This window comes from Petaurus breviceps, unplaced genomic scaffold, assembly GCF_028583685.1.
Source record: "Petaurus breviceps papuanus isolate PSGF00001 unplaced genomic scaffold, PetGlider_PUasm1.0 90804, whole genome shotgun sequence".
Classification (NCBI taxonomy): Eukaryota; Metazoa; Chordata; class Mammalia; order Diprotodontia; family Petauridae; genus Petaurus; species Petaurus breviceps.
In genome coordinates, this window is record NW_027187348.1 from 7,259,455 (window position 1) to 7,280,892 (window position 21,438).

At 37.1% G+C, this 21,438-nt stretch overlaps 1 protein-coding gene across 1 annotated transcript in view; it reads right to left on the reverse strand.

Annotated features, from left to right (window-relative positions):
- LOC138147572 (aldehyde oxidase-like) overlaps nt 1–21,438 on the reverse strand; it is a 96,426-nt gene that overhangs the window by 40,447 nt on the left and 34,541 nt on the right. Inside the window, exons 16-23 of the mRNA XM_069070103.1 lie at nt 21,169–21,331; nt 16,025–16,117; nt 15,094–15,263; nt 14,007–14,133; nt 9,371–9,493; nt 6,476–6,572; nt 3,487–3,611; nt 2,261–2,394 (exon numbers count right to left, since the gene is read on the reverse strand). Coding sequence (XP_068926204.1) covers nt 2,261–2,394; nt 3,487–3,611; nt 6,476–6,572; nt 9,371–9,493; nt 14,007–14,133; nt 15,094–15,263; nt 16,025–16,117; nt 21,169–21,331 — 1,032 coding nt within the window. The remainder of the gene's footprint in view (nt 1–2,260; nt 2,395–3,486; nt 3,612–6,475; nt 6,573–9,370; nt 9,494–14,006; nt 14,134–15,093; nt 15,264–16,024; nt 16,118–21,168; nt 21,332–21,438) is intronic.

Consider the following 21,438-nt stretch of genomic DNA (forward strand, 5'->3'; position numbering starts at 1 on the left):
AAGAGAAATACAAAGCACCTCTGAGGTTCCATTTCACACATACTAGGTTGGCAATGTTCACACTCATACTCTTTAAACAAAGGAAAATTGACAAATGTTTTTCTTAGACTTTATTCCTCTCTGAATATTTTGCAATCCTGTAACACTGACCTCCATGCTACTTCCCACAATTCTTTCTCCCTCCTGCTTTTCATGAGCTGTTCCCCATAGCTAGAATGTTTCCCCCCTCATCACCACCTTTTGGTTTCCTAGCTTCCTTCAAGTCTCAGGTAAAATCTTACCTTCTGAAAGAAGCCTTTGCCTGGTCCCCCTTGGTGTGGGTATCTTTCCTCTGAAATTACTTCCACTTATTCTGTATATACCTAGTATGTACAGAGTTATTTGAATATTGTCTTCCTCAGTAGAAATGTGACCTCCTTGAAGGCAGAGACTGTTTTTATCTTTCTTTATATCCCCAGTGCTTATCATAGTGCCTGGCACATAGTAACCCCTTAATAATTGTTTCTTGACTTTTTTACTTGTTGGAAGGATTGTAAAAAAAAAAAAAAAGGTATACTGATGTGCTATTGGTGGAATTGTGAATTAGTATACCAATTCCAGAAATAAATTTGGAACTATGACGCAAAAGTTATTAAACTATGAATACCCTTTGATTCATAAATAGCATTACTAGGTCTACCCCTCAAAGAGATCAAAGAAAGAGGAAAGAAATCACATATCCAGAAATGTTTACAGAAGAATCTTGGTGGTAAAGTGAACAGAATTCTGGACCTGGATTCAGGAAAATTTGAGTCCAATCCAGTCTCAAACACTTACAAGCTTGTGTAACCCTGGGCAAGTCATTTTAAGACTGCTGTCTGCCTCAGTTTCCTCATGTGTAAAATAAGGGTAATAATTAAACCTACATTCTAGGGCTTGTTCTGAGGATAAAATGAGATCGTATTTATAAGAGCTTAACAAACCTTAAAATGTTATATAAATCTCAATTATTGTTATCATTGCTATTATTATTATAGAGACAAGGAATTAGAAACTAAGGAGAAATCATCAATTGGAGAATGGCTGAACAAAATTATGGTATGTGAGAATGTAATGTAAGAAATTTAAAAAGAACTGATGTCAAAGAAACATGGGAGGACTTATGTAAACTGATGCAAAATGAAATGAGCAGAACCTGGAGAAGAATTTCTACTATAATATCAACATTACAGAAATGAACAATTTTTAAAGATTTAATTAAGAACTTTGACAAAGACAATAATTAACCATGATTCTATAGAACTAATAATGAAGAATACTACCCACCTCCTGACAAAGAGGTAATCAATTGAAGTTCATAATGAAGTGAACATTTTGGGTCTTGGCTAACATGGGAATTTGTTTTACTTGACTATACCTATTTGTTTTAAGGGTTTTGTTTTGCTTTAAAAAAAAAGTTGGGGGGAAGGAATAGAAGAGAGGAAAAAAATGTTTGATCACTGAAAAAAAATCATCCTGTTTCTATGACTTTCAGAGGAAAAGAACACCAGACTTTGTTACTCAGCAAAAACAAATAATTAAAGCCTTTTAGATTATTTGGTATACATTTGACTGATGAATATGATTTATTGAAGAAATGAAACAAAATTCCCATTTATTTGAAGGAATACATACACTAAATAATGGATCATTCAATAGGTAGTTGAACCAAGTAATTATCACCAAATCAAGTCCATTGTCTTTCTAGGTATTACAATATTTTCTACTATGCTGTTTGGTGGTTTTGTAGCAATTTACAATTATGTTGTAAATATAAATTCATAAACATATAAATATTAATAAATAAATAAAATTAGCTTTAAAATAGAAAAAATTTCTGACATTTCAATTTTTTTCTCATTGAAAGTTTTTTTGTTTTTGTTTTGTTTTGTAAATTGGACCACCTCTCCTCCAATAAGCAGAATTAATTGAAAGTCCACCATGTTTCCTGGTTTTCCTTTCATCAAAATTATTTTATTTTCATAACTCACATTTCAATAACTTGCTCTTTTGTGTTTAGAAAGTACTTTGTTTTCCAACAACCAAGGCATATAGGTAGTGAAAGAATCATTGTAATACACATTTTACAGTTAAGGAAACTGACACTCAGAATAGTTAAGTGACTTGCCTAGCTAAGATCACAACTAAAAGGGACAGAGCTAATCTGATTCCAGGCTACTTCTTACTATTCCATGCTGAGTCTCTTGCTCTCATTAAATGTGACACTTAAATTTTCACTTACTTGTTTGCTGCAAATGCTGTAATAGCTGTCATGATACCAATTTTTAATGCTTTTCCACCAAAAGCTCCACCAACTCTTTTGACATGACACATGATCTTGTTAGATGGAACCCTTAATATGGAGGCTACTATTTCCTGTAAATATTAATTTGGGTTAATCTAAATCCTCTCAAATAAGAAATTTAGCTCTGTCAATAAGAGCAATTATATACGTGGGGCAGGGGAAGGGGGCAGAATGCTAGCTGTTAGCTAATCATTACTATGAAGAGAAAATTGGTTTCCTAGGCCAAGGAATACAAATACTTGAGTACTGAAGACTAGAAAAAGGTAATTTTTACTGATTAAAATCACCTTTTCATTCAAGGATATATAAAAAACCGAGTCAGAAGTATGTTAGCCTGTTAAATGTTAGCCTGTAAAATCTGGGTATTTTCACTAAATTTTAAAATATCTGCCTAAATAAAAATGTTTGGGAATTTCTAAAAATTTAAACAGAAGAATTGTGCCCATTTATCAGAATTATGAATTCTGATAAACATATTGATACATCAAGAAGCAAAATTTGAATTACAGAAATTCCCAAATGGAGATAGAATACTGCAGTAAGATCTTATATCATGCCACATATCACAAAATTTGAGAAATGAATCCAAAGAGATGGAGATAAACATGTTTTAAAGGTTAGGTTACCTGTCTTAAACTTCATTGAAAACCTATAGGTTGTAATTAAAGCTAAGCTTGGGGAAATAGATTGTTTGTTAAAGGTACTCTTAATATTCAATATGATAAGAGCATAGCTCTATGATGATTTTAAAATGTGTCAAGAACTTGTGAGCTCAAATCACTTTTATATAAGTGACTGTGGCAAAAAGGACTTATATAGTAAAAGATTTTTTATGATGCAAAAAGTTAAATGGTTTATTGGATATTAATAGGGATAATTTTCTAATTTTTATCCTATTTAATGCACATATCACTGTAACATTCTCTGTTCTCTGATTCTGTGTCACCCCAAAAAAAGCAACACCACAGAGTATTGCATCTCAAAAACCAAAGAAATATTATTCTCAGTATGGCATAAAAAAATAAAAAGTATGAAATTGAGGGTATTTTAAGTAGTCAGTAGGGTTTGGGATTTCTTTTTGTTATTATTTTGGTTTTTGTATTGTGTTTTGTTAGAAAGTTTTTAGAATTAACTATGTCCCCCTGGACAAGTGCTCTACATACCTGTACTAGCTTGGGATGTTGTGTTGACACATAGACATCCATTTCTTTGTCCTCTCCATAAGGAACAACAAGCATGCTGTGAGTTTCCATGTAAAAATGTTCTTGGCCTCCAATGTGAATCTCACCTATTATAAGAGGAAAAACCGACAGCCTTCAAATGTTTATACAAAACAGCATGGATGACAAGTTTAGGGGACAAGCAAGGTAGGACAAAATCTGCACTACTGGGTACCCAACCTTACTCTTATTTTTGACAAGCATTTCCACATGCAGTAGCTCCAGCCCTACATGATCTGCAATGTCCCTTCCAGGGTCTGTGTTCTCTGATTCTAAACATCTTTAAATCCAACAGGCAATAGTTCACATTCATATGACTGAACTGTTGTTCTAGATGGGGAAATCACAGGACTAAGTTATATAATATATCTGGATTCTTAAGTTTAGAGACAAAATGCCAATTCAAATATAAGTACCAAATACAGAAGGAAGAGAGAAAAGGGAAGTGCGGATACTCATAGAGACTATTCCCCTTCCCCTACGCCCAAGGTCATCCCAAGGCAATCTCATCTGTCCCAAACTGTTTATTCCTGACCCCACTTACCCAGTCGAATTTCTTCTTCCTAAGTGTCACAGATTCCCCTGGAAGCTCCTCATTGTCAGTGGGAGAGTGGGTGATAATGAAACTAATACAAGTTAATTTTCTGTCATACTTCTGAATGATCCAGTGTGGACACTAACATGGATGAAAGTCAGAAACTCTTCAATATTTAAGGGAGGCAGTCTAGTACAGTGGAAAGAGTGTTCGAGTCAGAGAATTTGGGTTTAAAGACTGACTTTGCCATTTGGCACCTGTGTGTCCTTGGAAAAGTCATTCTACTCATCTGGTTCTCAGTTTCCTCATCTGTACTTCATCTCCTCTATACTTCTCTGTACCTATATATGTATATGTGTGTAGTACCTTTTTCTATATGGGTATATATATATAGTATACCTGTTTATGTATATGTGTACATATAACGTACCTGTTTATGTGTGTGTATATGTATATATAGTGTGCCTATTTATAATGTATGTTTGTGTATATATGATGGACATGGTTTTATATGCATATACATATAATCTACTTGTTTATATGTGTGTATATTTATAACATTCCTGTTTATATGTATGTATATATAATATATCTGTTTATATGTGCATACATGTATATATTATATACCTGTTTGTGTGTGCCATATATGCAATACATACCTGTTTATATGTGTGCATACCAGGCCTGCTTTATATTGTACATATGATGTATACATGTATGTATAACATAGATACTTATATATGTATGTATCTATACAATGTGCTATATGTGTGTATATACACATAATGTGATATATAAATATAGATTATGTATGTATATATAATATACCTGTTTATGTATATAATGCATCTGTTTGTGTGTATATATACCCAACGTACCTGTTAATATGTGTACATGTGTATATATGATGCAACTATATGTGTGTATATTCTCTGCTTCATCTACTCTGTACATCTTTTCTATATACCTATGTGTATATGTGTGTGTGTATATGTATACATAATATAAACACACGTGTATGTATAGAACAGGTATACACAAAAGAAGTACAAAGTAGATAAAAGGTGTCCCCACCCCCAAAGGGTATGCAATATGGGGCATTTGGACTCAGACTTAAAGAAAGCCACACATTCTGTAAGGTAGAGGTTAGAAGGGAGAGCATTCTGGGAAGAGAGGACAGTCAGTGCCAAGGCCCAGATGTAGGAGACATGCGATGAACAGCAAGTATGACCTATGAAAGTAATGAATGAGAAACCAGTACAGTGGAGGAGATTTGGTAAACCATGTAAGCTGACATGCTGGATCCTCTTCTGAAGTTAGACAATGTCAGGGTAATAAACTCTGCTTTGAAAGGGCAGAGACGACCTCTTATACAAGTTAGATGGGTCAGCAAAAAGTCTGAGGAAATCAGAGACCTGAAAAAGCAGGATGATAGAAGGTACTGGAAACAAAATCCAGATTTCCTGACTTGCTAGTGGTTTACTTAACCACTCTATACTTCTGAAAATAGAGTTCATAGGTGGGAAAATGGGGAAGTAATTGGAGAATTACAGATTTTTAGAGCTAGAAGAGATCTTAGGGGTTGGGGTAGACAAGGCTATTAGATTGCTTCAGGTAGGCTGATACCTATAGGGAAATATATTCAAGTTACCAAAATTGATTCCCAGCAAGCAACTAGGAAAGCTGTATGTCTGAGATGTACCTGATCTGATAATTCTTTATTAGAAGTCCTTTAGGAACTCTCAACCTAGTTTGATAATAACTCATATTCACAAAGCACATTCCTTACAAAAACCCTGGGAGGTCAACACTACAAACATTATTATTCTCATTTTACAGAGAAGGAAACAGACTCCTAGAAGTGACCTTCCGATGTCATGGGCTCACAGATTTAAAGCTGGAATGCTCCTCTGAAGTCATCCAGTTAACCTTTCTCATTTTACAGAAGAAGAAACTTAGACTTAAATCATTTAAGCAACTTGCTCTAGGTTACACATGAAAGTGGCAAAGTCTGGGTTTGAACCCAGGTTCTCTGACTTTTAGCACTGTGCCATGCTGTCTTCCAATTCACAGGCAAGTCAAGACATCACTCATGATGTCATTGGTCTTCTTCAAAAATGAAGGACAGGGGTGGCTAGGTGACGCAGTGAATAGAGCATCAGCCCTGGAGTCAGGAGGACCTGAGTTCAAATCTGGCCTCAGACACTTAACACTTACTAGCCATGTGTCCTTGGGCAAGTCCCTTAACCCCAATTGCCCTCCAAAAAAAAAAAGGCAAAAAAAAAATGGACAAACAGCAAGAAATGACAAAACTGAGATTGAAGCCAAGATCTTCTATAAGTCTTCTTTCTCTGACCCAGCACTGCCTCCTCATGTTTAAGGAACAAAATGCTTTACCTTCAAGGATTTGGTCAACGGTTTTAAATGCTTCATCAACATCTCCATACTCTATTTTTCTTTCTGGATTAAAGAAAGAGTTGTGCTGTATAGCATCCTAAGAATAAAATGGGGGGAAAATATAAATATAAACGTATGTATATGTGTGTGTATTTTTTTTAAATAAGGATTATTTTTCTCAAATGTGGGGAGAGGAAGTGAAAGAGAGAGAAAATAAAGTTTTGTTCAATTAAAAAAATTAAGAAAAAAAAAGAAGCTGACCAGCAGGAATTTAACATTACATAATACCCTGTCTCATTGTTTTCATGGTTTGAGTCTTAGTAGCCTTCTTCCCATGCCTATGCCTTGCTGAACTTTCCCACAAATGATTTGTGGAGAAGCAGTGAAACCTCAAGAACACTCCCTGAGGAGATTATACAAACAGTGCAATTTGAGATCTCCTGAAAGGGGGGGGGGGATAACATATCATTTTCCAAGAATTTCCCCATTTTAAACACTGAAGTTTCATTGTTAAGAGGATAGAAGCAAAACAGTTTGCTTGCCATCATAAAAATGATTAATTCCAAGCATTGAACATTGGTAAATATATATATATATATATATATATATATATATATATAGTATTTTCCAAAGGATAAAATTTAGTAGCTCACTAATCAAATTTATATAAACAATGAAACTGGGGAAAAAGTAAAAACAAATCAACTAAAATAAGATTTGCTTATGATTCTGAACCAGCTCTGAGTGCATAAATTATGGCAAAGTCCCAGTTCCCTTCCCACAACTCTACTTTCCCTATAGATCCATACAAGTCATGGCAAATGGATGTTATTCTGTCTCTTGACAAGTGATAATCAGGAGTCGTACCACATAAGCTACTATAAGTTCTGGAATCGATTGCCATGCTTAATTTTGGTGGTTATTTGATGATGGATGGTTTTAATTTTGTCATACCAAAGTAATAACTTAAATATTTCATAGTTTATTTAATAACCTCATTTATTTTCTAACTAAGCTTAGTATTTGCTTGGTCAAAAACAGAATCGTGAGCTCACACATAGAGATCTGGAAGGGCCTTTGAAGTTCTTCTAGGACAATCTCCTCATTTTATGGATGAGAAAACTGAGGCCCAGAGAAAAGCAACTTGTCCAAGCTCCCACAGGTATTAAGTAGCAATTAAAGACTTTGAACTCAGGTCCAAAACTCCAAGTTCAGAACACTTTTCACTATACTGGGCTGCCTCCCAAAGTTAATTTGGAAATTCTTTTGAGCAATTTTCTTTTTTTGAGGACCATGTGTCCCTTGATCTGGGGTCAACTTGAGCTTATGTATTTTTCCAAATATTTCCCAGTGAGAGAGGCCAGAGTTTGATCTGGATTTGGGCATTATACCATTCTCCATAGACCCCTTTTAATCCATCTATTTTTGTTTCAATCAGTCTTAGATTTAATTGCTAAGAAGATGGTTGAGAGGTGAAGCAATGACTCTACTCCACACCCTTGTAGGGGAACATTCTTAAAGTTTGGATTTGTATTTTGGGTGGAGCTTTTTGTCAGATAATTAAAGGCTTTATGAGTTGTTTCTTAATTTTTTTCCCTGGAAGATGGAGATGGAATCATTTTGAAACTGGAAGGAGAAGAAAGAGTAGAAGAAAGAGGAGGAAAAGGTGAAAAAGAAGTGCTCATATTTAGAGTTTTAAGATTTGAAAAGTGATTTAGGGGTACAGAGGATAAAGTGCTGTATCTAGAATCAGGAAGACCTGAGTTCAAATCCAGTCTTAGATACTTAATAACTCTGTGACCCTAAGCAAGCAATTTTAGCCTCAGTTTCTCCATGTGTAAAATGGAGATAATAATAGCACCTACTTTAAAGGGTTGTTATGAGGATCAAATGAAATAACAAGGGTAAAGTGCTTTGTAAACCTCAAAGTATCAGATAAATGCTAACCATTATTTTTATCTACTCATACTACTATCTATAGCTTCCATACTCACATATTCTTTTGTTTCTTTAGGAAAGGAAATGGGACATGCACAGCAGTATTCAAAACAAATCTACTATGTATATAACCCTAATTCTTCTAAAAACATCTGTTTTGATCCTAAGGACTCAAGAGCCCCAAAATAATCACTCAAATTCTTCCTGATTCACTAAAAGGGGATGAATTTTAGATTTTGAACAAAGACTAGTGCATTTTTTTCTTTTTTAAAATCAAACTGGGGAGTCCTTGGCAGAGTAGCAGGATGCACACTTATTTTGGAACAAATTTTCTCAGAGACTTGTCTTAATCAGTTCCCCACCACAGAGTTGCTTTTTCTTTGCCTATGAAAAATAATCCTGTTGTGAACATAAACTTATTTTCTAAGTAACCTCAAAGCACTCAAACTCTCTTTTTTTAAATTTTATTTCTAATATGTTAACTTTTAAAAAGTGTAACATGCTTTCATTACTTTATAAGACAATTAAAATAAAATAAAATGCATGCATAAGAACATGTAAAACTTCAGAGAGAAAAATATTTAATAGCCTTTGGAAACTTCCAAAGTGATGTTGGAATCAAAAAAATCTATTTTGAAATGTGAGTAACTGACTATGATATTTATAGGTACATGAGGATACTCAAATTAGCATTAATCTTATAAATTTGGAAAATGATTTAATCTTATAAAACTTTTTTTTTCTTACATAGGAAGATACACATTGGGAAGTAGCAAAATGAGACCTGAAATTGGATTTCACAGGAGAGAATTCCTTTCATCTTTCTTCAGAGATTGACTGGGAGATAAAGGGAGAGAGAGGACACACAGCTGGTCCAGTGATATGAGTCCCCCTAAAGACTGATGGTTGCCCAATGTCCTAATTTCTAAGAGGAGAGCCACTAAAGAACTTAATCACCTCAATAGTCAGAATCAAGGGTTCCAAATCTCTATACTCAATCTTCACCAGATGAGCTGCTTTCCTTGCTTTAACATCTGAATCGGCAATCACGGCACACACAAGCTGACCCACGCCAAAGACCTAAAAAACACAAAGACCATAGGCTTTGGGGTGGGGGGGAAGAGGGTGGGTATTTTATTCCTCCCTCGTAACACAGTCACGCTCTACTACAGAGTTAGGTACACACATCAGCACCAAGGTTCTGCATGTATTCCCATGATAAATATGGGTGTCTGGTACATATATCCGAAGTTTAAAAGATCCCCAGTTTCATTGGTGGTGGATACAGTACTGAGTGCAAACTTTCCATCCATTAGTAAGTTGTGTGTGCTGTTGTGTTCAAATAAATTCACACCTTCATGGCCACCCTTCTGAGAATGAGGCTCCCCAACAACAGATTCTGTCACTGGACCAGCACTTGGAAGATTTTTTGGGGGGGCTTGATAGGATCTACTGGAGCTCAAGTCTACTAGAGTGAGTTTTGAGAATGCAGGGTAATCTCTCTGTGGAAATGGGGCAGAGTAGGGCCTTAGGGGGCCTGCTTATGTAGCAAATGACTAATAAAGTACACAGCCATTATTAACAAATCTTCTAGAAACAAGACACACTTAAGAGAAAAGTGATGACAGCCCAAAAGGGATTAAGAAAATTTGAAGACTGCTTGGAAAGACTGCTTGGAAATGTAGCAGAGTTAGCAATGGCCAGGGGGAAGGGACAGCAATGGCACTGCTTCTTGAGAGCAGATCAGGACAAGGGCCTGACTAAGGGGAGGGAGGTCTCAGTGGGAAGGGGCTTCCCAGCCTGTGGCTAAGTCTGTTGTCTATATTACTGGGCAGAGGGCTATAATGAAAAACAGAGTTAACCACTCCCTGCCATGAAAGAAGCTTCAAGACCACTAGCATAACTGAATTTCCTATCATTTGGATTATTTCTATAGCCTGCTAATTGATCTCCCTGATTCCAGGTTCTCTCTTCTCCAATCTCTCTCTCTCTCTCTCTCTCTCTCTCTCTCTCTCTCTCTCTCTCTCTCTCTCTCACACACACACACACACACACACACACACACACATGCCCCTCAAGTTAATATTCTGAATTCACAAGTTTCACCATGTCTCAAAAAATCAGTGGTTCTTGAGAATAAAATGCATAGTTCTCATCCTGATATGTAAAGCCATCCAACAATCTGGCTCCCAGAAACCTTTCCAACCTTACTTCACAATAATTCTGTTCAAGAACACTCCATATCAGTCAAACTAGCTATCTAGTCCTTGAATTCAATAAACAAGCTATTCTTCACCTTTGCTTCTTAGAATCCCTAACTTTCTTCTAGGCTCAATTCAGATGTCCCATGTTCTGATGGAAGCCTTTCCTGGTTGCCCCAGTTTTTTGTGCTCTGTTTTCAAATTATCTTATATTTATTTCTCTGTGCATCTGTCATACCCACTATAACTACTCTCACCCCCAACAGAACTTACACTTCTTGAGGGCAAGGACTGTTTTGATTTTGTCGTTGCATCTCCAGAGCCTATAACAGTGCCTGGAACTTAATAAAATATTTAACAAGTTCTTGTTATAATAATAATAAAATTTATCTACAATAAAGAGAGTGAAGGAAGAACTTTGAGAAAAAAACAACACAATTTAGCATAGTACACATATTCTGGACCACATTCCTATAATTTCAATCACTGATAAAAAAACTGACAACAGTGAGTCACTGAGATATATCCTTTCTATTTCTTATGGGAGATCTGTCTGTAATGGCAAGATAAAGGGGCATTACAAGTCTAGGCAACAAACTTCTCACTTAGAATTTGATGTGTGTTACTCAAAACTTTTGGGGGAATGGGGAGCAGAAGTGATAGAATGAGAAAGATGAGAAGCTACTGTCTGGTTCTTTTATGAACTTTGGTTCAGCCTAACTTCTGAAAAGCTAAAAATTACTTTGTATTTTTTTCCTTCTGCTTTCTGCTAACATTCCTTCCCCTTTGTGTTTACTTACTATTCTCTCTCCCTCTCTTCTCCAGGCTAAACATCCCAAGTGCCTTTCACTAATCCTGACATGGTATGGTGTCCTGTCCCCTTACCGTCCCAGTCATCTCCCACTTCTCAAACATGATTCTCTTCTTATCATAACCTAAGACTGTGCTAATTTATTATCATACCTTGATATTTATATAAATCACCATAGTATCATCAATGTTGACATTTTCCCCATGCACATTCCTATTTCCAGTGGTTCTGGGGTAGAGTATGAAGGAGACATTGTCATTGTCTCTTATGCAATGTAAAAATGAACAATTCATATCTCAAAGCATTTCACAGGCCTGAACACTGTCCCATTCCATTTCATCCACAAAGCAATCATTCCACAGGCAATACAAAACAATCTTTTTTGTTGTTAATATTTACTTAGTGCCCACAGTTCTCAGCTAACTGCCAAAACACCTTGGTTCTGTCTCATGGGGTTCACAGTGGTTCCTATTCAAGGTATATTTAGCTCAAGCTCTACTGATTATTAAAAATCTTTTTCCTTTTGAGTCTGCTTGCTAAATTGTGACTTTCCCTAACAGACACTGAATTAGATACTAAATGAGAACTCTAATTTCTGGAGTGCTCACTGAGGCCTAAGAACTCCTACCATGTATTTGTGTGTGCTGAATGTGAACGAACATTTCCCAGGCCAAAAGACTCTGCAGTACCATTTTAATAGAAAGCACTAAACAAACTTCTAACCACTGAACCTTCATTGATATCAGGACCCTGTCCACAAACAGGTCTTCAGATACCAGAAGTCAAATGCACATTCCATGTCTAAAGTGTGCATGTTCAATGTCTGGGAGTGCATTATCCACCAATATCTGGGATGACTCACAAAAGCTAACAAAGGGTGAGGATTCCGTCAGACTCTTGGAGACCAGATCTCTCAGGCATTAACTGCCCCAGACATCTGGCCCAAGATCAAGGTTTAACCCCTTCTTTACTTTAGAGAATACAGTCTGACACTACCCTTCATCATGAGACAAATTTGGAGGGTGGGAGCCCTCGTCAATTGGAGCTCCCCCATCCTATGCTAAGTCCTATTCTCTCCTCCCATAATTCCTGTTATTCAGCATCACCATCTACTAAAGTGAAAACCTTCTTCCCCCATTACCAGAACCACTCTCCCATCCCAAATTACTTAACCTGGTTTCCTGTTTATACTGCAACTTTTGAAAGCCCTGTTGTGTTTTGTTTTATTTATCAAATTTCCCTTTATTTTGTGTTTCTCACACTCTTTCCAAATTCTTTTTTTTTTTGCTTTTTTTTTTTTAGACAGGGTTAGTCAGGTCAAGGGGTTAACTGACTTGTCCAAGGTCACACAGCTAGAGGCTGGATATGAACTCAGGTCCTCCTGACTCCAGGGCTGGTGCTCTATTCACTGTACCACCTAGCCAACCCTATTTCCACATTCTTGCTAGTGGAAAGCTCCCTTGGGAAGACATTGCCTCACTGACCACCTTCTTCGGTGCTAAATGTTTCTTCTCTCATGTTGTTGGACAAAATGGGTCAGGAGGAGTAAGTGTGCTTACTCAGCCTCTCAATCAACTTCCAGAAAGTCTCTGCTCCTCCTTCAAAGATTTAGTCTGTCCATCTAGATCAGTGGTATCAAACGCAAATAGAAATAGTTGAGGCTGCATATTGATTTACAAACAAACATTAGCTGTGTTGTAATTTTATTTTTGTTAAACACTTCCCAATTACATTTTACCTGGTTCAGGCTGCACTCAGGAGTTTTGCTGCCACCTGCTGCCAAGATCCCTCAGTACAGATCCTTTTCAGTCACCTACCAGCTTCCAGGTCCCCACTTTCTCAAGGCGTTTAGTTTACTTAACTAATAGTTGCCTTCTCTTCCTCAACCACTGCCTTCTTTTTCAAGGACTTCAATATACATGTTGATGCCCCTTCAGACATAACTGGCCTCCCAGTAAACATGTCACTCTCTTCAATTTCCATGACCTGTACTTTAACTCTACCTTGGTCCCTTGTGGAGATAGTGATGTGAAATCTGGGCCACCTCCATGATCTTAAACTGCCTCTCTCTAATCATAGTCTTCTATTCTTTTATCTAGCCCTTTGTCTCATTCTTCCTAAATTTATTCTTCATTCTCATTAGGATGTCCAGTCTCTTTACCAGTCCCTGTTTTCATAGTCCCTCACCCCTTCTCTGGCCTAATTTTCTTCCCTTCAGTTTTATCCCTATGGTTAAATAGTTCAACTATACACCATATTCTATGTTTTAAAATCTTTGCCTTCTTGTCCTATTGCCACTCACTCCTGGAGAAACCACAACCTAGATCTTCCAACTTTAAGATCACTCCTCTTTTCAAAAAAAATGATATTTTTATATCATTTAGATAAATAGCTACATGGAAAATGACTAAGCAGATTTTGGCTTATTCACAATTTGAACCCAGAATTCCATAATAAAGATGCAAGGAATGTTGGAATAGTTTGGGAATTAGTACATTTTGAAATTTTTATGGTAGATGTTTTTAAATATAAATGATGTTAATTGGGGGAAAGATACTTAAAAATAATAAAAACATTATACCTCATCAGTTGCCAACAATTCCTCATTTTCAGGAAACTCCCAGAAGGAGTTTACACCTTGAAGATCATTACCTGTCAGGATATCAATTACTCCTGGTAGTTCAAGGGCTTCTGATGTATCAATAGACCTAGATTAAAACATAAATTATAGTATTCCCTCAGAGAAACATACATGAAATCTGAAAGCTATTTACAATATGGTCAGTGAAAAACAAGACACAAAAGGCAAGATACACCTAACAACTACTCCAATCTAATTATTTGCTTTACTATCCTAAATGATTCAGTGGCTGATGAGAGTGAACATTTTGGGAAAAGTGTCCCCTTCTATTCTTTGTCCCACCAATCTTTTTCCCACCTAATCTAAGACAACAGAATGGTAGCACCAATTTGGGTTTGCATGGAGAGAATATAGAGGAAAAGCCTTGCTTTTATGCAAGTATTCAATTTTGCCCTTTGAATGTATGTGTATGCATATGTATACACACACACACACGCAATGAGCTTTAGGAACCAATCTACACTGACTAAAAGCAAGTCACAGAATCATATATTTAAAACTGAAAGAAACCTCAGAGGTCTACAAATGAGAACAGAAATAGAACCAATATATGGAAGTTACAGGAAGGCAAATTTCAGTCCCAGACAAGGAAGAAATTCCCAGTAGAGCTATCACAAAAGTGAAATGAGCTGTTTCACAAGAGAGTTCACCTTCATTGGAATTCTTCAAACAGAGCCTTCAGAGGTACCTATCAAGAATTGTTTAGAGGAGATTCCTACATTGGAATGGGTACATGAACTAGACAAGAATAGAACCTCTGATGTTTCTTCCAACTCTGAGATTCTTTGAATCTGCGACTTTAACTCAAGATCCTTCATGAGGAGTGACGAAATTATTTGTAACAAATCCTAAAGTTCAGTCCCACTAACGACCCTGGTTCTCACTGACAATCTGAGCAAATAATTTATCCCCCCCTTTTTTTACCTTTTCTCTTAAACTAGCAGAGCACTTTTATTGGCAGCACGTTTTGAAGGTCAGATGAAAAAGCAAACTATTACTGCTTTCCTCAAATCATGATGTTACTTACACAATCTCAGCATGAGCTCTTGAACTTGTTACAAAGGCCAAGAAAAGTTCTTTGTCATGTGCAGGAATGTCATCACAGTAAATGGCTTCACCAGTTGCATGTTTAATACCAGACAGGTGCATGATGGGACGCCCAATTGGATCTTGAGGAAACTGTTTTGTGTCTACCTTCTGTTTAATAAACAAAACCATTTATATATATATACACATATATATATATCAATAGAGAAAACAACTACATTCTTTTATAGGAATTGAAGCCTTATACAAGTGGCATCTGGGTAAAGATTTCATAGTTTGGTTTTTTTTTTGCTTTTTGGAGGGCAATTGGGGTTAAGTGACTTGCCCAAGGTCACATGGCTAGGTTTGTGTATGAATGTGTGTGTGTGTGTGTGTGTGTGTGTGTGTGTTAAGTGTCTAAGGCCGGATCCGAACCCAGGTCCTCCTGACTCCAGGGCCGGTGCTCTATTCACTGTGCCACCTAGCCGCCCCTATTCATCGCATTTTAGAGATTCAAGGAAACATGTGTGTTGCATATCTGTGTTTCAGCCCTGTAAATAATACTTTTAGCAACTTAGTTTTGTTTTGGGGGTTTTGTTTTAGCCACAGTATAAACTAACAAATATTACACTCCTTCATTTCCCTCAGCACCTATCCCTGCTTTATGCTGGTAGGTTTTCCAAAGTAAGTGGGGAAGAGTAAGAGGAGAGATGTCTCAGTGATACAAGAATAGAAATAAGAGTTTGGCAAAACTTAGGAACCATGCTGGCAACACATGTAGAGAAACAAACTCCCTCTGTTGGTTTAAAGATACAGTTCTTTATTTCCTGAAAATCTACCACCTCATTTTCAACACACATTCCCCATGCAACACATGCATAATATTTACAATCCCTGTCTTTATACTTTAGTATTGGAAAAATGCTACTAACCTGGTACCTTAAAACAGTCTCATAATGTTTGGAATGGAAATCTTCTAAACCACTTTCATACTCAGCTGGTAAATGGGGACAGAGAGAAGGGCTCTGAAAGGAAAACAGTTGATAATTTTTAGTGTGATAAAATAAACTGTGAGTAAAGCCCCAAATCACTTAATAGCCAACAGTTCTGTTCCAAACCTAACATTCAGTTGATCATCACCATCATCACTAGCAAATATTAATTGATTTGTCTTCTGTATGTAGGGCAACTATAGGTAAAAAGAGGCACAAGACACTATCTTTGCCTTCAAGTAATGTACAATAATCTGAGGAGGCTAAAGACAAAACCATGGGACATTGAAGACTGCCTGGTCCAGCTTTCTCATTTTATAGATGAAATAAACTTAAATATAGGAAGCTAATACCAACAAAATACAGCATATGAATAGTTTTAAATAAGTTTATATCACTAAATTCTAGCATCTCTTGCATTTCTCATTTGATCATTTTTAAATAAGAAATTAAAATTCCAAGATCATACAGCCAACTTTGCAAAGAGAGGGAGTTAACCATTATAGGAAGATTATACTGTGTTCACAAATGAAAATGTGGTAAAGTAGAAGAAGTGTTGGATTTAGAAATGAAAGGAACCTGGACTTACATTCTACCTTTGATACTAGCTATATGATGATGGAAAAGTCATTTAATTTCTCTGAGCCTCAATTTCCTCATCTACAAAATGGGGATAATAGTCTCTCAGTAGAGAGGGATTGAGTGAAGCAATCATTATCAGAAATAGCCAATATATTGATTTATTACGCTTTAACATTTTGCTCTCTCCTATATCCTCCCCCAAACTCCCTCTAACTTTCCAATAGGGCAAGATGGATCCCCATACCTCAGTGCCTATACATCTTACTTCCCAGTTGCATGCAAAAATAATAATAATAATAATATATTTTTTTAAACATTTGATTCCAAAACTTTGAATTCTAGATTCCCTCCCTTCCTCCCTCATCACACACCATTACTGGGAAAAAACCAATTCAATATAGGTTGTACATGTATAGCTATGCAAAACATTTCCATAGTGGATGTATTATGAAAGATTGACTATATTTCCCCCCATTCTAGCCCTCCCCCCATTTGTTCTATTCTCTACTTTGACCCTTTCCCTTTTCAAAAGTGTGTGCTTCTAACTTCCTTCTCCCCCAACCTGCCCTCCCTGCCATCATCCCCACTCTCATCCCCTTCCCCCCTACTCTGCTATAGGGTGAGACACTCTATTTAGTGTGTATGTTATTCCCTCCCTAAGCCAAATTCAACGAGAGTAAGGTTGATCCATTCTCTTTTGCCTTCCTGTTCTTCCCCTCCATTGTAACAGTTTTCCCTTACCTCTTCTATATGAGATAATTTATCCTATTCTGTCTCTCCCCATCTCCTCTCATTATATTCCTCTCTCACCTCTCAATTTCACTTTTTAGGTATCATCCTGTGGTCCTGTGCCCTCTCTCTACATATATCTGTACACATATATACACACACTCACATATGTATACTTACACCCATATACCCTCCTATATAAACATATATTTATGTATATACATATATACACACATTTATATTAGCTTCAACTATTCTCATAATGAGAAAAGTTTCATAAGTTACAATTATTGTTTTTTCATGTAGGAATGTAAATAGTTCAACTTTTATAAGTTCCTTATGATTTCTTTTCCCTGTTTACCTTCTCATGCTTCTCTTTCTTCTTGTATCTGGATGTCAAATTTTCTATTCGTCTGGTTTTTTTCATCAAGAATGCTTGAAACTCCTCTATTCCACCAAATGACCATATTTTCCCCTGAAACATGATACTCAGTTTTGCTGGGTGGGTGATTCTTGGTTTTAATCCCAGCTCCTTTGACCTCCGGAATATCATATTCCAGGCCCTTCAATCCCTCAGTGTGAAAGCTGCCAGATCCTGTGTTATCCTGATTGTGTTTCCACAATATTCAAATTGTTTCTTCTTGGCTGCTTGTAATATTTTCTCCTTGATCTGGGAACTTCAGAATCTGGCTATAATATGCCTAGGAGTTTTCTTTTTGGGATCCTTTTCAAGAGATGATTGGTGGATTCTTTTAACCTCTATTTTCCTTCTGGTTCTAAAACATCAGGGCAATTTTCCTTGAGAATTTTTTGAAAGATGATTTCTAGGTTCTTTTTTTTGATCATGGGCTTTCAAGTAGTCCAATAATTTTTAAATTCTCTCTCCTGGATCTATTTTCCAGGTCAGTGGTTTTTCCAATGAAATATTTCACATTGCCTTCTATTTTTTCATTCATTTGGATCTGTTTCATATCTGGATTTCTCATAAAGTCACTAGCTTCCATTTGCTCCAATCTAATTCTGAAGGAATGATTCTCTTCAGTGAGCTTTTTAGATTCTTTTTCCATCTGGAAAATTCAGCTTTTTAAGGCATTCTTCTCCTCGTTGCCTTTTTGAGCCTCTTTTGCCATTTAAGTTAGTCTATTTTTAAGGTGTTATTTCTTCAGTCAGGTTGTTGACTCTCTTTTCATGATTTTCTTGCATCATTCTCATTTCTCTTCCAAATTTTTCCTCGACTTCTCTTATTTTGTTTTCAAAATACAAGCTCCTCTGTGGCCTGTAACCAATTCATATTTTTCTTGGAAGCCTTTGTTGCAGAAGTTCTGACTTCATTGTCTTCCTCCTGTTCCATGCTTTGATCCTTTTTGTCCCCCAAAAAGGAATCTGAAGTCAGGTTCCTGTGCTTGCTTTGCTTCCTTTGCTTGCTCATGTTGCCACTCAATTACTTGACTTTTGAGCTTTTTGCCACAGTAGAACTCTGCTTCCAGAGGGGAGAACTTTGTGCCAAATCTCTGGGGTTTCCTCAGCTTCCAGAACTATTAGTTGCCCTCTCAGAAGCTTCCACTGGCTCTGGCACCTGGTCATGGACCCCAGGACCTCTACCCTAGACAGCAATCCAGATCCAAGCAGGTTAAAGCAAGAGTGATTACCCCTCAGGATGGTCGTTTGGTCCCCCTACAATCTTCAGGCCAGAAGCTCTGAAGTACCCACTTGGTGGTGGCCACCAAGTCTCAGCCACTTCTCCCTCTGGGGGCAGAGGCTGGACCACACTCCTGGACCCCGCTTCCTACAAAGTCCACACTGACCTCTCACTTTATCTTTGGCATTTACGGGTTGATAATTCTGGAAAACACCACAGCTGCTGGTGATCCACTCTCCCCAAGTCCCTCCAGGCAGGGCTGATCAGGGTCTAAAACCTTGGGCTCTCATGGGGCTGGGTGCTGCTCCCAGCAGGTTGCGATTGACCCTTCCTGCCAGTCTGCCAGACTGCCTTCAGTGGGAGATTTGTTTCTCTCTGTTACTTTGTGGGTTCTGTAGCCCTAAAGTTTGTTTAGAGTCATTTTTATACATATTTGAGGTGGTTATGTGGGGAGCACGCAGAGTTTTCCTGCTTCTATGCCACCATCTTGGCTCCACCTCCCGAAACTTGGCATTTCTTAGTCAAAGTGATCAAAATTTGGGGAGTGATCACAGTGATCACCAAAGGAAGAATCCTTTGGGGGTAATAATCATATTCACATTCATATGGAATTCTATGGTTTAAACAGAGCTTTCCTCACAACTGCCCTGTGAGACAGACAGTGCAAATATGACTAGTCACCTCATGGATGAAAAAACCTGAAGCTCCAAGATGTTAAATGACCTGTCCATAATAATGCAAGCATTAAATATCTGAGAGAGGATTCAGACTGAAGTCTTCTGACTCCAAGTTTAGCATTCATTCTGCTGTCCTGCCCTTTTTGTTGTATAACATTATTTTGTTGTTGAGTCATTTCAGTCATGTCCAATTCTTTGTTACCCCACGTGGGGTTTTCTTGGAAAAGATGATGGAGTGGTTTGCCATTTCCTTCTCCAGATCATTTTACAGATGAGAAAACTGAGGCAAAAGGGTTAAGTGACTTGCCCAGGGTCACACAACTAGTAACTATCTGAGGATGTATTTGAATTCAGGTCTTCCTGACTCCAAACCCAACCTTCAATCTACTGTGCTACCTAGCTACACTATCTAAAATTATAAGGATGACAAAATTGAGGTACAGAAAAATGAAACTGCTAGGATGTGCTATGAATGTAACTCAGAGCTCCCAATCCCACTCCAATGACCTTTTCACTCTACCACACCCCTAGCATCAGTCTCATAAATGCAAGGAGAAGGAGATATATGACAAAAGGGGAAGAACAGAGACCCAACCTGGGATCCATAAAATGTTTACCTTTTTAAAATATTTTTGAGAACTGTATTTTTTAAATGAATTTGAAATGCTACTTATGTTATTTTATGTATTTTAAAACAGTATTATGATGAGGGGTCTATAGACTTGCCTGGACTGCCAAAGGGCCCATGAACCAAAAAAGATTAAGGATGTGTGGTATGGATGGAGCTACACAAGTCAGTCACCACTGCTGATCATGGGTCACTGGGGTTCTCTTTGTACACTAAGAGCAGCACATCGTTGCAAATAAGCCAGATAAGTAAATAATAAGAGATGAAATTTATATTAAGAACAGTATATCACCACAAGTAAGCCATATGAGTAAATAACAATATAGCATTTACATAACATATAAAACCTAATGAGGTTGGCACTATAGATACTGTTAATCCCATTTTACAGATGAAGAAACTGAGACCAAGAGAGAGATTAAATGATGTCATCATATAAGTAGTATCTGAGACAGGATCCAAACCTATTTTCACTGACTACATTCTTTCCATTTTACTGCAGTTACTCTTTGTTGGCAGAAAATCCATTCATATTCTTAAAGAATACAAATATTCTACATCAGGGATGGATAACCTGAGGCCTCAAGGCCACATGTGGCCTTCTACATCCTTAGCCTTTTGCCCGAGTCCAAGTTTTACAGGACAAATCCCTTTATTAAGGGGATTTGTTCTGTGAAGTTTGGGTTCAGCTGGGATGAGTAATTTTCCCATGTTTGTATATGGAATGAGAAATTTTTCTGTGACAATCTTAGCTAGCAAGCTAAGAGTACTTTCTTCACTGATACCAATGTCCTTCAGAAGAAGGAAACCAAATCTATATTAAACTTACCATCATCTTCAGATTCTGCAACACGTCTAAGTAGAATTTGAAAAGAAAGCTGACCATGAGGGATCTCTTGTATTCCACCATTCCACCTGGAGCTGAGGGTGGGACTAAAATTTCATCTAGAACCAACCTGCAAGCTTCATCCAGCATCTCCTCATTCCAGGCTCTATGAGAAATAGATTTAAAAAATTAAAAAGTAGAATTCAATACGCACAAGTCATTAGCCTACAGATTCAGATAGCCTATAAAACAAAGCATGGCTCTTGAAGTAAA